This window comes from Sebastes fasciatus, chromosome 13 (genome assembly GCF_043250625.1).
Source record: "Sebastes fasciatus isolate fSebFas1 chromosome 13, fSebFas1.pri, whole genome shotgun sequence".
NCBI lineage: Eukaryota > Metazoa > Chordata > Actinopteri > Perciformes > Sebastidae > Sebastes > Sebastes fasciatus.
The window spans coordinates 28071354-28085132 of NC_133807.1; the positions used below are offsets into that span (position 1 = coordinate 28071354).

At 39.6% G+C, this 13779-nt stretch overlaps 2 protein-coding genes and 1 long non-coding RNA gene across 4 annotated transcripts in view; 1 reads left to right on the forward strand and 2 right to left on the reverse strand.

Annotated features, from left to right (window-relative positions):
- The window catches only part of LOC141781121 (cytochrome P450 2K1-like), an 80740-nt gene that overhangs the window by 66204 nt on the left and 757 nt on the right, over positions 1-13779 (forward strand). Inside the window, exons 2-7 of one of the 2 annotated variants that reach the window (XM_074656652.1) lie at positions 9718-9887; positions 11148-11299; positions 11726-11886; positions 12044-12223; positions 12431-12572; positions 13588-13772. In XM_074656652.1, coding sequence (XP_074512753.1) covers positions 9718-9887; positions 11148-11299; positions 11726-11886; positions 12044-12223; positions 12431-12572; positions 13588-13772 — 990 coding nt within the window. Of the gene's footprint in view, positions 1-9717; positions 9888-11143; positions 11300-11725; positions 11887-12043; positions 12224-12430; positions 12573-13587; positions 13773-13779 lie in introns of both variants that reach the window. The other variant, XM_074656651.1, reaches the window with a different exon arrangement.
- Positions 1339-5448, reverse strand: LOC141781126 (RNA-binding protein with serine-rich domain 1-like). The gene is made up of 7 exons (XM_074656657.1): positions 5310-5448; positions 4035-4178; positions 3752-3937; positions 3537-3642; positions 3047-3200; positions 2810-2951; positions 1339-1794 (listed from the first exon to the last, which is right to left on the reverse strand). Coding segments are annotated over exons 1-7 (840 nt in total). The 5' UTR covers positions 5312-5448; the 3' UTR covers positions 1339-1688.
- Positions 12316-13760, reverse strand: LOC141781132 (uncharacterized). The gene is made up of 2 exons (XR_012596781.1): positions 13543-13760; positions 12316-12560 (listed from the first exon to the last, which is right to left on the reverse strand). It is a non-coding gene; the product is annotated as an uncharacterized LOC141781132 (long non-coding RNA).

A 13779-nucleotide genomic window follows, 5' to 3' on the forward strand; every position in this document is an offset into this window, starting at 1 on the left:
TATTTAGTATTTTACCTGAATAATATACTCAAATATTTTAACTACCTGAACAGACGCAGTTGGTGATATGAATTTGGGTGTTACTCTAAAAATATATTTCATAGAGGCTATAAAACAGAACCACTCATGCAATTATTCACCTGTTGCTTTGATTTAGTTAAAATTTGCATTAATAGTGTCCTGATATCTGCCCTACACCTCAAGGCAATATGAATACCAAAACATGTATTTATTATAGATTAAAACTAGAGGCTTTTAAATGCAATGTTTTACAAAAGGTAATATATGGTGGTATGTTGGCATTTTTTTCATGTTAATATGTTACAAAGTATGAAAAAATAAAATGTTTTATCACTTTTATCTTTCTTGGAGATATATGAAAATAAAATGTAACTCAGTTAAACCCCAAGGAACTCAAGATTTTAAAAATGTATCGTCTTAAAATGTTTAAACTAGACACAGCAACATTCACTATAATAGCTACAGGCCTACTCTGTTACTACTTTCAAAGATTTTATACAGATTTTTTAAATTCTTTTTAGTTTTTAAGTTATTCTCATTTCCATATTCTCCATTCATTCGCTCTGTGTTATTTGCTACAACGTATAAGATAAGAGGTATAATAAATAAATAAATAAAAATTGAATAAGATCTTAACACCATTCCATTGTGTGTATGAATAAATAAATAAATACATAGATTTAAAAATGAATAAATACTTAAATAAATAAAAAATAAAGATAAAATAATAAATAAATTAATACAGAAGCAAATTAAAACAAATGTCAATTTATGTCGAATTCTATTAATTAATTGATAGCTACTTTTATTTTTTATATTATTTTGTTATATTTAAGGACATATTTATTTCTTTGTCGAGTTAATTATTTGTTTATTTATTAATTTGTTAATTTATTGATTTATTGATTGATTTATTTCATTATTGATTTTTATTTAGGCAGGTTCCATCCTCCATAGAGACAAGATGGGGAAGAGAAGGTTATTTAGGTTACTATTTACTATTTACAAGGATATAAAAGAATATGATAACAGTGGACGAATAAATCCAGTAGGAGGCAGTAATGCAATTTAATTGGCACAGAGGTGTGGTTTCACGTCATTTACCTGTGTGCGTTTGGGCGGCGGGATTCAGTCAAAATGGGTGAGTTTAGAGTTTAGGGTCGGACATTTTCTGTTGAACACAGACTTACTAACATTAACATGTTCTTGAAAGATTACGTAAAAGTATGTTAAGCAAACAAAGCTGGCAGGCACTGCGCCAAGAAGCGAACAGCGAAGGCCTTTCAGAATCTGACAGTTACACACTGGACTCCCATATTGTACATGTTTCAGCATTTTTATTTTTCAAAATGTCTAAAAATTTAGTACAGGATAAAAAGAAGTCACACTTTAAAAGAAATATTTGTGGATCTCAGTGGAGCAAAACCTCAGCTTCAAACACAAAGGGGGGGAAAACTTGAAAATACGAAAAGAAATCACATTTGCACAAAAAAAATAATTAAAAAAACATTTCTGCTTTCTACATGCAGGTCGATGTTTCTGTTGGCTACAATGCAGATGATATTATTTCTGGTGAGTCCATGAGGTCTGAGAAAGCAGGAACTCCAGCTGATCTGGTGACAGAGAATCTAAGAGATCACTTTGTTATCAGGAGGTAGGAAACTCGTCTATCTGGAAGAATTAGAGCTGGAACGAGAGCGGTGGCGCCTGCGACCAGGAGATCTGGAGCGTGAGCGGCGACGTACTGGGGACCGCCTCCTCGGGGAGCGGGACCTGCAAAGACAAAAGGGAACTAAATTTACCGCCCATCAGTTGTATGCCTCTGCAAACCAGTCAAGTTGCAGTTTGCATCCATGTTGGTCCTCTTCAGGAAGGGACAGAGCAGACTGTTATTCCTGAGGAGACTCGGATCCTTCAGTGTGTGCAACAGGCTCCTGCAGATCTTCTATCAGTCTGTAGTAGCCAATGCTGAGCTCTTCGCGGTGGTGGCATCAAGGCTTAGAGGTCAGCAGTCTCAACAAGCGGTTAAGGAAGGCTATTTTTTTGTTTCTCTCAATGAACTTACACATTAATAGTCAAATTTCTTGTATATGTTCACATGATTGGCCAATAAAGCCGATTCTGATAAACACAAAGTTGTAGCCATGATAGTAGGCAATGATTCAAATATGGATGTTGCTGCAAAGAAGCTACAAATTCTAAAACGTGGATGCTTCACATACATCTGCAACCCAGCAGCACAGAAGATCTATACAACCACCATAGTTTCAAGGTGGGCACCCAAGATTAGCGTCACCAATTCAGTATCTATTGCAACCAAATATGAAATATGGCCACAATATCCCCTTCTGTCCCAGAGTTATGACGTTGAATAATGGCCTGAAAAGTGTTTTTGCAGAACATGAAGTTGAACTTTCGTATATAAAATGTCATCAATTCATCCCATTAGATATTTGTGTGAAATGTCTGTGAGGTCACAGTGACCTTGACCTTTGAAAATCAAAATCAGCTCATCCTTGAGTCCAAGTGAACATCAGTACCAAATTTGAAGAAATTCCCTCGAGATATTCCTGAGATATCGCATTCACGATGATGGGACGAACGGACGGACAACCCGATAACATAATCGTTGGGGGCACCGAGACATAAAAAAACTCTTGCGATGGGAAGGCAGGAAGAATGAGCAGGCTTAACGGTCTGAACCAGAGAACATGAACTTATGGTAACATACAATAGTGTGAAAATCAAATATAGATAGACATAGCTAAAAAAAAATCATTCAATGTACCTTCTCCTCATGCGTGGTGGACTGCGACGCCACATAGGGGGCGGTGGGGGCATTCTGCGAGGGGGAGAAGGTCTACGAGGTGGAGGACGGACTCGTTGAGTCAGGACGGCAGATGCAGAGATCTCCTGTCCATCAATCTGACCTGTCAAAAACAAAGTCATCAGACAGTCATCCAACACGTATGCCTAGAGTAATCGTGCAAGAGGCAGAGGCACTGAAGGAAACATGCTGGCCTACCTCCGTCCATGTGTTTGAGGGCCTTCTGGGCCTCATCAGGAGTCTCAAACTCCACATAAGCGTAGCCCCTGGACAGATGTGGGTTGATCCTGTCCATCGGCAGGTCGACCATTTTGATTTTTCCATAAGTGGAAAAGATCTCCTGGATGTGGTCCTGTGCAAAAAGAAAGACATACAGTATGCTTGTCAGAACCATGGTAACAGAAAACTCTGATTATCTTTGAAGGAATGTTGTTATTGTTGATGTATAAAATAATCTGAATTCATAATACATAAAATAGGCAACAAGACAAAGGAAATGAAAAGTTTGTTTACTGGACAATATTCATAAAGATTTAAAATAATGGCATCATCTCAAAACTTTTTATTTTTTTACTTTTCTACAATTCCATTTTTGTCCAACATGTTTCTGAGGTAGTGCCATAATCTCAAATCATGTTATACTGTACATCATGCGTTCTGCTATAAAAAGCTTAATTTCTCAGCTGACCTTGGTGACGTTCCTGGTCAGCCGCCCTAAGTGAACTTTAGTTGGTTTGGGGCTTGCGCTTCGTTTTCTTCGCTCCTTATCATCTCCCCTCTTCTGTGTTTTGGAGCTGCAGAATCACAAACAAAACATTGATTATTTTCATCAGGATTCAAACGAGTAAAAATACAAGACATCACAGCGTATAGAGTATCGCTGGATTAGATGAAGTGACTTACGCTGAGCGGGAGCGCCGGCGGTTGTCATGGCGCCTACGGCTGGGGCTGGGGGAACCTGAGGAGCTGGAAGAGGAGGAGGAACGAGAGCTTGAGGAACCAGAGCGGCTGGAACCAGATGAGCTGGATCCACTTGAGGAACCCGAGCTCGAACCAGAGCTGCTGCTCGAAGTAGAGCTAGATCTGGACCTGGACAAAACAAAGAAAAACATGTTAGGTAAGAAAAAAAGACGGATTTTGTCACTAACACAAACACTAATAATCAGATGCAACTTAAAAAACAAACCTGCTGCTGGTGCCAGTAGAGGCACTGCGGCGTTTCCTCGCTTTCTCCCGTCCTCTCTCCTTGTCTCCTTCCTTGGTACTAGTCTTTTCTTTGCCTCTGTCTTTTGTCTTTTCCTCCTCCTTCCGCTTTGTGGGTGACGGTGCCCTAAAGTCAAGAAGCAAGAAATGAGTCTGATGCAAGACCAATCACTGAGCCAGCCTTTCTGATAAACTTATTGATCCTGTTTTTATCATACACAGTGATGCTGCCCCCCCCCCCTGTATTTATAGGACTGGACAATCTCTATGTCGACTAATGAAATATTGTTTCAGAACTAAACTACCTAACCGTTTCCTCAACACATGAGCATGATCCAACAATGTGCTTGTGACAACAAATACTATAAAAGACTAAAAAATGCACAAAAAGGTTGGGCGTTTTTTTTATGTTACTGTATTCAGAGTTTGTGTATAATCTTCTTATATTATTACTGTTATTATTATATAGCTGTTACTTTAAGATCATATTTTGTGAATGATGTGGGGCTGCAACTAACAATTATTTTTCATTAATTTAGTCTGTAGAGTGTCAGCAACTCCCCAAAGCTCAAGATAATGCCTTAAAATTGCTATTTTTATCTGACCAACAGACCAAAACTCAAGATATTCAAATGTTGGACACACATTTTATGTCAACAAATGAAATATTGTTTCAGAACTAAACTAGTTAACAGTTTCCTTAACACATGAACATGATCCAACAATGTGCTTGTGACAACAAATACTATAATTTTGTATATTGGTAGACTTTTAACTTATTTTATTCTAACGTTTTTATCTATTCTTTTGTTATTATACTGCTTACTTGCACCAAAAAAAACAAAGCTAGTGTATATCTCTTACACCTGGCAATAAACACCATTCTGATTCTTCTGATTCTGATATAAAATAATATAAAAATTGCACAAAATGTTGGGCGTTTTTTTATGTTACTGTATTGAGTTTGTGTATAATCTTCTTATATTACTACTATAGTCACTGAAACATCTCAGACTCGTGAACTTTACTGCTAAACACGGTATTTAGGTAAAAACACCCGCCGCCATTGATTCTTTCATTCAACCAACTCCTCAAAACAAGCAGCACGGAGCCGCTTGGGCTGCTGTTTCATCGTTTATCTACTCTATTTATAAGTGTATAAGCGGTTAAAAAGGTGACACGATTCTCCGAACATGTTTAAACACGTATTGGAATCGAAACTAGCTCGACTGCTAACAAATAAAAGGCTTAAACTTACATGTTTGTATCAAAACGAGGTGATGTGTTTCTGCTTCAACCACTCGCTGCCGCCGGAGGAAACGTTGCTTAGTGATGACGTAACTTCTTCTTCTTCCTGTTTGGTGTTTATTGCATTACCGCCACCTACTGGACTGGAGGTGTGGAGCAGGAGATTGGCAGGAAAACAATAAATAATAATAATAATAATAAAATAAAGAAAGAAAAAAAATAAAAACAATAAAAAAATTAAGAATTATTAATAATAATAATAACAAATAGAATACAATTCTCTCCATTATTTCTGTTGCCCTTAAGATAGATAGATAGATAGATAGATAGATAGATAGATAGATAGATAGATAGATAGATAGATAGATAGACAGATAGATAGATAGTAACTTTATTGATCCCGAGGGAAATTCAAGTTTCCAGCATCACAGTTCCATGGTGCAAAACATGTTAGTAAAAAGGCAGTAAAAAAGTTAGTAGTGCAAAGTACAAAAATATACCAGATATAAAAATACAAGGAGATGAAGAAAACTGTTAAAACTGAATATAGTGCAGGGTAACAGCTGTGATACACGACTATTAAAAAAAAGTGAATATAGTGCAGAACAGACTGTTAAAAATGAGTATAGTGCAGGGTAACTCCAGTAGCTTAGTCTAAAGTGCACAGTATGCATTATTATCTGTCCTGCAGACCGTCCTCCTTTAATTACTTAAGTAATTAAATAGAAGACTGTTTACTTTCTTAGATGTCTTTCCTAGCAGATTCCCCATTGTAATATTTCCATCATCTACTCCTGAGAGCAATTCCCTTCTTTCTTTGTCATATTTGTTGCACTCTATAAGAACATGCTTGACAGTTTCCGGTTTATTATAGTGCGTGCATAGTTTTTTTTTTGTTGTTGTTTTTTTTCTTTTTTTTTACTGAACAAATTCAGATTTACAAACAACATGGCTCATAGATCATTTCATTAGAGTAAAAAGGTCAAGGTGCATACAGGACAAGAACAAATAAAATATGTAAAATTATACATGAAAATAATAATACATTAAATTAAAGGGACTATTTGTAACTTTCAGAATTGCTTGTTAACAGCGACACCTGTGGCCGTTAATTCAATGAAAGTCAGCGTCGGGCTCGTGCTTGCTCGCTCTAAATATACCTGAACGAGCATCGCTCAAAACAGTGAGGTGACACACGTCAGCTAAAACCACAATATCACTCTATAATTCATCTGCTTGGCAGTAATGTTAGCTGACCAGACGAAGGTCTCTCCATGAATCAATGCTGATCCTAGTGTTGGCTTTTCCTGCCTCAGCGCAGGCTGAGGAAGCGGGGCTTCGCAGCATGTTATCGCCTCACGACCGCAGCCGGAGAGAGCAGGGAGACACCGGCACCCGGTCGGTAACGAGACAATAACGGAACTCGCTGCGGAGCCCCATCATTTCACAAGACACGGGAAACATCTGTTGGTCTGGAGGAGCTGCAGCATTTATTTCTGCACAAACGTCCACTGTACATTCACTAGATATTCTCAGATGTAAACTAACTCTGCAGCAGTGTGGAGTGAGCGCGCGTTCACGTCTAGAGGTGGAGCGAGCTGGGCGAGCGAGAACGCGTGCGCTGTGTGTGAGTGAAGGCAAGCAGGCAGAGGAGGAGAGTACAGTGGCCACACGCGAGCGCGGATGTGTCCCAACCCGGTACATTTATGCACTTAAAAAGTTACAAACAGTCCCTTTAACAGTCAAGGGCGCATTTACATGTGAAGTTTTAATAGGAAACAAAACTGAACATGCCGAGTTCATTGTAATCAAGGGAAACGGTGAACCACTGCTGGGAAAAAAGACAGCGACACGACCGGGGGTTCTGAGAATAGGTGAGAACATTTCTGCTGTAACTGACATTAAGCAAACAATCCAACAGCAGTACCCAGAAGTATTCAGCGGAGTTGGAAAGCTGAAAACAAGACAGGTTAGGCTGCACACTAACCCAGAGGTGAGGCCTGTAGCCCAGCCCATCAGGCGCATACCATTCAACCAGTAGAGTCCAGAATAGAGGAATTGATGGACTTGGACATTATTGAACCTGTAGATGGGCCGACCCCATGGGTGAAACAAATTAATTAGTATTAATCCTGCAAAAGAAGTTTAACTGAAAGAATCAGTATAGTTGTCAGATGGGAGGAGAATGCTGTTTCCCGCCAACTAAACACCGCACCCCTTTCTGAAATGATAAGAAGAAGTGGTCAGATACGCTTTGGGGTTTTCTGCTCTTGGAGCTGGTCCCGTTTGCCCCCCCCCCCTCCTTCCCTGGCGTGAGGTGCTCAAGGAGATGCAAAATAGTGAAAATGTTTTGCATGCACATAAATCCCTGCCACCCCTCTGTCGTCATACCTCCCCATGGCGACAGCTGTGAGACCTCCCAGCAACAACTTGCACCATATTTCAGTTGAAGCTTCAGTAGGCAGTATATTTTTGGCATCATGGCTCTGTTTACAGGCTTTTAAAAAATCTAGCCCTAGACGGGAGACTTTGGTCAGTCACAGAGCGTTCCTATTTGATCAGTGTTGCTTTGTTTGTGAGTGATTGACTCGTGACGCTCATAGACGGCTGACTCCAGATCGGCTCTGATTAGTTGTTTTTCTCCGGTCTGTAAAATCCTGCAGATGCCATTAGGAGCAGCGGAGGACACAGAGGCACATTATTCTTTTCAGATTACCTGTCTCATGCACTACGGTCAGGATATAGTGACCGTTTTATAAAAATAACTTATTTTAATCATATTTGCTCCATTTCTACCCACTGCTGCTGCTCTAATTGTAAATCATTATTGAGGAGGAGTAAAGTTGGATTATGTATTATGGTTTTAGATAAAACTTTTGATACATTGCCCCAAACGTCTAGAACAGGGGGACACTTTCCACATCTTGTGTTAATAATTAATTATGTTGGCACGTAGTTTGGACTTGTACCTGGCTTGTACCTTACATACCTTTGGACTTGATGTTCCGATGTGGATTGAACCATTAACCAAGGGATAGTAACAAAAACAACACTGTAGCTATAATAGAGGACTTCTTACTGTGTCAGGTCACATTAAACACAGAAACATTGTCTCTGACTGTTGAGAGTGTGCCTGTCGTCATGGAAAACCTGTTTCTACAGTCCCCAAGTACAACCACTCTACTGGGCATTATTGGGATCCTTCTGGTCTTTTATGTATTTTTCCCCAACTCTGACCATCAAAGAAAGGAGCCTCCGGGACCCTGGCCCGACAGCATCGGGCCAGCGAAGGCCTTATTGAAACTGTAAGGTTTATTCTTTTTTTTCATGCAAATGAATCGCCTTTTTGACGACCTTAACATGCCCCAAAAGTTGTTAAACTTGGCACACTGACCGTGGCGTGGGGGCATGATAAGGGTGTAGTCCTGATGAAATGTACATGCAAAAATTTATCGTAGTGTCTTGTGGGAGATGGCATCGCGCTCATCAGAATTCCGGTTTCACTGTGCCTGGCCACGTCAGTCGGTGTCCCGCCAGTACACCCGACACGCGAGGAGGTGCGAGGGTCCGTTCATCGCTGCTCGCAGCTTTAATTAACATTTGAAATAGTTTTTGCCCTAAAATTGTAATTAAATGATTTAAACTTCCATTTAGTCTATGTCCTCACAGTGTTGCATGACAGGGGAGAATAGTGTTATAACATTTTTCAACCCCCAAATATGCTTTGATTTTTAATTTGTTTTCCAGTCCAGAAAAACACAAGTGCCCTCTAAATATTTTGAGAAGCTATTTTTCTTTGGGCCCTCTGCACTTTACTCAATAGCTTTGCTAAAGCAATACACCTATTAATTCCAGCTTGGCATTATTGCACACTTGACACTGAACCAGGGCCCTGTTCCTATTTAAATCTGATTTAAAACAGATTTTGATGCTAAGCTTCCAATTTCTTTTACCAATGACTGTTCATTTTTTATATTCTTATTGTTTATTCCTGTTTCTCAGAGGTAGCTTTGTCTTTTTCTGCCCTTTCAGATGTCAGTCTGGTTGAACCATTTTACAGGATTCTGTTCTCCATGTACATATAAAGATGACTTTTTACAACCTAAAAGCATAAAAGACCATTCAAAAATAAAGAGTAGTCCTCCCAGCCATCTGACTGTACCTTTGTGGCATGCAATTCCACACTTTTTAATGGTATTGTATCAAAAATTGGATTTGATATAATCACACCTTTAGGAGAGCAGGATTCTCTGGATAATTGTACTGTAGGATACAAGATATTCTGGTCACTTAACTGCAGTTTTGTTCATCTGTGTTTAGAATTAGAGTAAAGTTGTGATGATCTCAATACTTCTAAGGCAGTAAAACTTTAAATAATGTCATAATAATCACAACATTGTCTGCTTTTTGTTTCATAGTTTTCCAAGAAATATGGATCAGTGTTCAGAGTATATCTTGGACCCCAGAAAGTGGTAATCCTGGCAGGATACGAGACCGTGAAGCAGGCACTGGTCAACCATGCTGTAGAGTTTGGAGACAGACAGGTCCCTGCATTCGCTGATGACCTCCATGATTCACATAGTAGTAAGTAGAGCAGCAGGCTTTAGTGATAATCCCTCAAAGTATACATTTATCAGATGACAGATAGTCCTTTGTTTCAATGACTTTGTTAATATAACACAGCTAACAATGTACAGACAAAAAAATGTGCTGCGTGACTTTACTTAGACAGGGGGCCCCGTGGAGCCGGAGAGGTTGGTAGTTCCTCTCCTTCTTCTTCCCAAAATCCACTATCAGCTCCTTAGTTTTGCTGGCTTTTACAGTGAGGTTGTTCTCCTGGCACCAGTTCTCCAAGTGAGTCACTTCCTGTAGGTAGGCCTTCTCTTTGTTGTCAGAGATCAGGCTCACCACGACTGTGGTGGAGTCAGACGTGGCGACAATCGTGTGTACAGGGAGTACAGCAGGGGGCTCAGGACACATCCTTGAGGGGCTCCTGTGTTGATGTTGAGGAGGGATGAGGTGTGGTCGCCCACAAGCACTGCCTCTGGTCTGTCCTTTAGGAAGTTGAAGACCCAGATGCACAGGGTGAGTCTCAGGTCTTCAAGCTTCATCACAAGTCTGGAAGGGATGATTGTATTAAACACTGGGCTGTAGTCCACAAACAGCATTTGATCACAACACCCCCTCCAGGTGGACCAGGGCAGTGGGGATGAGGTGATTTATGGCATTGTCTGTGAATCTGTCGGAGCGGTATGTAAACAGCAGCAGCGGGTCCACGGTTGGGAATAGTTAGGACTTGATGAAGTCTTGACAAGCCTCTCAAAGCACCTCATCACCACGGAGGTCAGGGATCTTTTGATTTATTGGAGTTTGACCCGATGGTGGCACTAGAAGAAAAGTCATGGGGATGACCAAAGTCATGTGGATTCATCCTTTGGGGACCATGAATGTCTGTACCAAATGTCATGGTAAATCATCAGGTAATAGACTGACCGACTGACATTGCCATCACTACAGCCATGATGCTGGTGTGGCTAAAAAGTACTTTGAGTTACATCACTAAAATTTACCAGAAGCCAGAGGATATATCTCTGAAAAACTCTTGCACTGTGCAGTGTAAATACTCTTGCTATAAAACCCACAAATATTGTATAGTAGGTTTCAAATGGCACAAACTGCATTTTGATACAACCTGTGTACTTGATTTCACTTTAGGCAAAAGGTTTCATTCATTCATTATTACATTTTTGCACTGTGCAGCACTCTTGCTCACATTTTTTTGGAAAATATTGGAATCAGATTTGGCACAAATTGATATAACATGTGTACTTCTTTTCACTTTAGGTAGAGGAATTATATTTGCCAATGGGGAATTGTGGAAAGAAATGCGGCGTTTTGCTCTGACCAACCTGAGAGACTTTGGGATGGGCAAAAAAGCAATAGAGGACAAAATCATTGAGGAGACTCAGTATCTGATCAAAGTGTTTGAAGAACATGGAGGTAACTCTTCTCTTGTATTGTATTATATCTTTATAAGGAATTCCAAATTTGTTTTTTGTTTAACTCATTCAAATTTGTGTTTGTTTCAGGTCAACCCTTCGATACTACCCAGTCACTAAACTGTGCAGTTTGCAACATCATCTGTTCAATGGTCTATGGCCACAGATTTGATTACAGTGATCCAGAGTTTACTAGTATGATAGAGCGAGCCAGTGCCAACCTTCGACTTTCAGGCTCTCCTTCAATACAAGTACCACTTTGTCTGCTGCAAAAAGCAGCAGAGGACACAATCATTGAGGAGACTCAGTATCTGATCAAAGTGTTTGAAGAACATGGAGGTAACTCTTCTCCTGTATTGTATTATATGTTTATATGGAATTCTATATTCTTTGTTGTTAAACTCATTACATTTTTTGATTGTTTCAGGTCAACCCTTCAGTCCTGCCCGGTCAATAAACTATGCAGTTTCCAACATCATCGGTTCAATTGTCTATGGCAGCAGATTTGAATACAGTGATCCAGAGTTTACTAGTATGGTAGAGCGAGCCAATGAAAACCTTCGACTAGCAGGCTCTCCTTCAATACAAGTACCACTTTGTCTTTCATTAAATAAACCATAACATGTTTTGTGGGGTGTAATGAGAATTAGAGACTCATGGGACCATTAGCACGGATAAAGACTGTTATTTCATATTATACAGGTAATAATAGGTTGAACGTGTGTTATTCCCTATTTATTTACAGCTGTACAACATGTTCCCCTGGATGTTCAAATGGGTGACCAACAGGATGCGTATCAGGAAGAATGTTGCTGACAATAGAAAACAAATAAAGCTGCTGATCGGACGTTTACAAGAAACTTTGAATGCTCAGATGTGCAGAGGATATGTGGACTCCTTTCTGGTCCACAAGCAGAAGTTAGAGGTATTGAAATCTAGTGTAATATCATAAAACAATAAGTATATAATGATTAATTCCTGGATTTTTTTTATGACTTAATTGATGCTTAACATGAGTTCATTAAACACCATTCCATTTTTATTAAAACAATCAATAGCTGGAAGATGAAAAATGGTTAGAGCTCCTTTTAAAAGAAATATGAACCCATTTAACTTTTCACCTGTTGATAAGGATTTAGGGATTACGGACTCATGCTACAACATGGAGAACCTTGTGTCATCTGTCGGAAACATCTTTGCGGCTGGTACTGACACAACAGGAACGACTCTGAGATGGGCTTTGTTGATCATGGCCAAATATCCTCAAATACAAGGTAAGTTGAAAGTTGAAATATTTGTTGTGTCGCTTTGGAAATTTTCTGTATTACCTGTATTACCCCTGAACAGGGGTGTAAAACTCAATTTCATCCCGGGCCACATCAGCATTATGGTTGCCTTCAAAGGGCCGGTTGTAACTTTCAGACTATATAAATACATCTATCTTGGGGTGGGCAGAAAACATCTTAAAACAGGTTAGACTGATTTTGTAAAAAACAACATAGTTTCTTGTTAACATACAGTAAGAGTTGGGGGCTTTTATTTTGAAAAACTAGGTGAATCCCTAATTCCCTGTTGTCATACAATGAGAGTTGGGGGCTTTTATTTTGTAAAACAAGTCTCATCGTGAGCTTCCTGTAAAGATAGTTACTCTATGGGGCTTTTATTATGAAGGGTTGTGTGTGCGTGTTCACAGCAGCATTTGCAGAGTAATCACAGGTGTAATAAATAACATTAATTATGGCCCTGATCTATTGAAGCCCTGCTGTAGCATGCTGCCTCATTGAAATGGCTATGACACAGTAAATAGTTTGTGTTTGTGACAAATTTAATATGGGCCCTTATGGGAGCGTAGCCTGGAGTTGCTGTCACTTCCAGGCATTTATTGCCAAATGTGTAAGTCCGACTGATTCCATAGCTAAATTATAATTACATTATAAAATCTGAAACGGTCTGAAAATTTCACAAAACATAAACTGCGATTACGTGAAAACTGTGCAAGCTATCATAATGCCCATTTAGCCAAACTATTCACTGTGTCACAACCATTTCATTGTTCTCCCAGATGGTCCGACATTTACACTAAAGGCATTGAGATGAATCTGATCTTGCTTGCGCAAAATGCTGTGACAGCAATGGTGATGTGTTGTGGACTGTGTTCATTAATATGAGATGTTTCTGTGAGAGTTTGGTGAGATGCAATCATGTTAGTCTTTCTACACATTAAGCAAAAAAACAATGCTTTACTTCTGCTTTGCCTTTTAGTGTCCCCTCTTATTTTCTAATTTCCAGACCAGGTCCAGGAGGAGCTGAGCAGGGTGGTTGGAAGCCGTCAGGTCAAGGTAGAGGACAGGATGAACCTGCCCTACACTGACGCTGTCATCCATGAGACACAGAGACTAGCGAATATCCTTCCCATCGCTATTGCTCACAAAACCAGCACAGATGTGACCTTCCAGGGCTATTTTATTAAAAAGGTAAAAA

Bases quoted from the DNA above. Each gene is read 5' to 3' on its own strand.
- LOC141781126 (XM_074656657.1), bottom strand. The intron at 3,938-4,034 runs GTTTGTTTTTTA...TGTTTTGTCCAG, and splicing joins TCTACTGGCACCAGCAGCAG to GTCCAGATCTAGCTCTACTT. The intron at 3,643-3,751 runs GTAAGTCACTTC...GTGATTCTGCAG, and splicing joins CGCCGGCGCTCCCGCTCAGC to CTCCAAAACACAGAAGAGGG.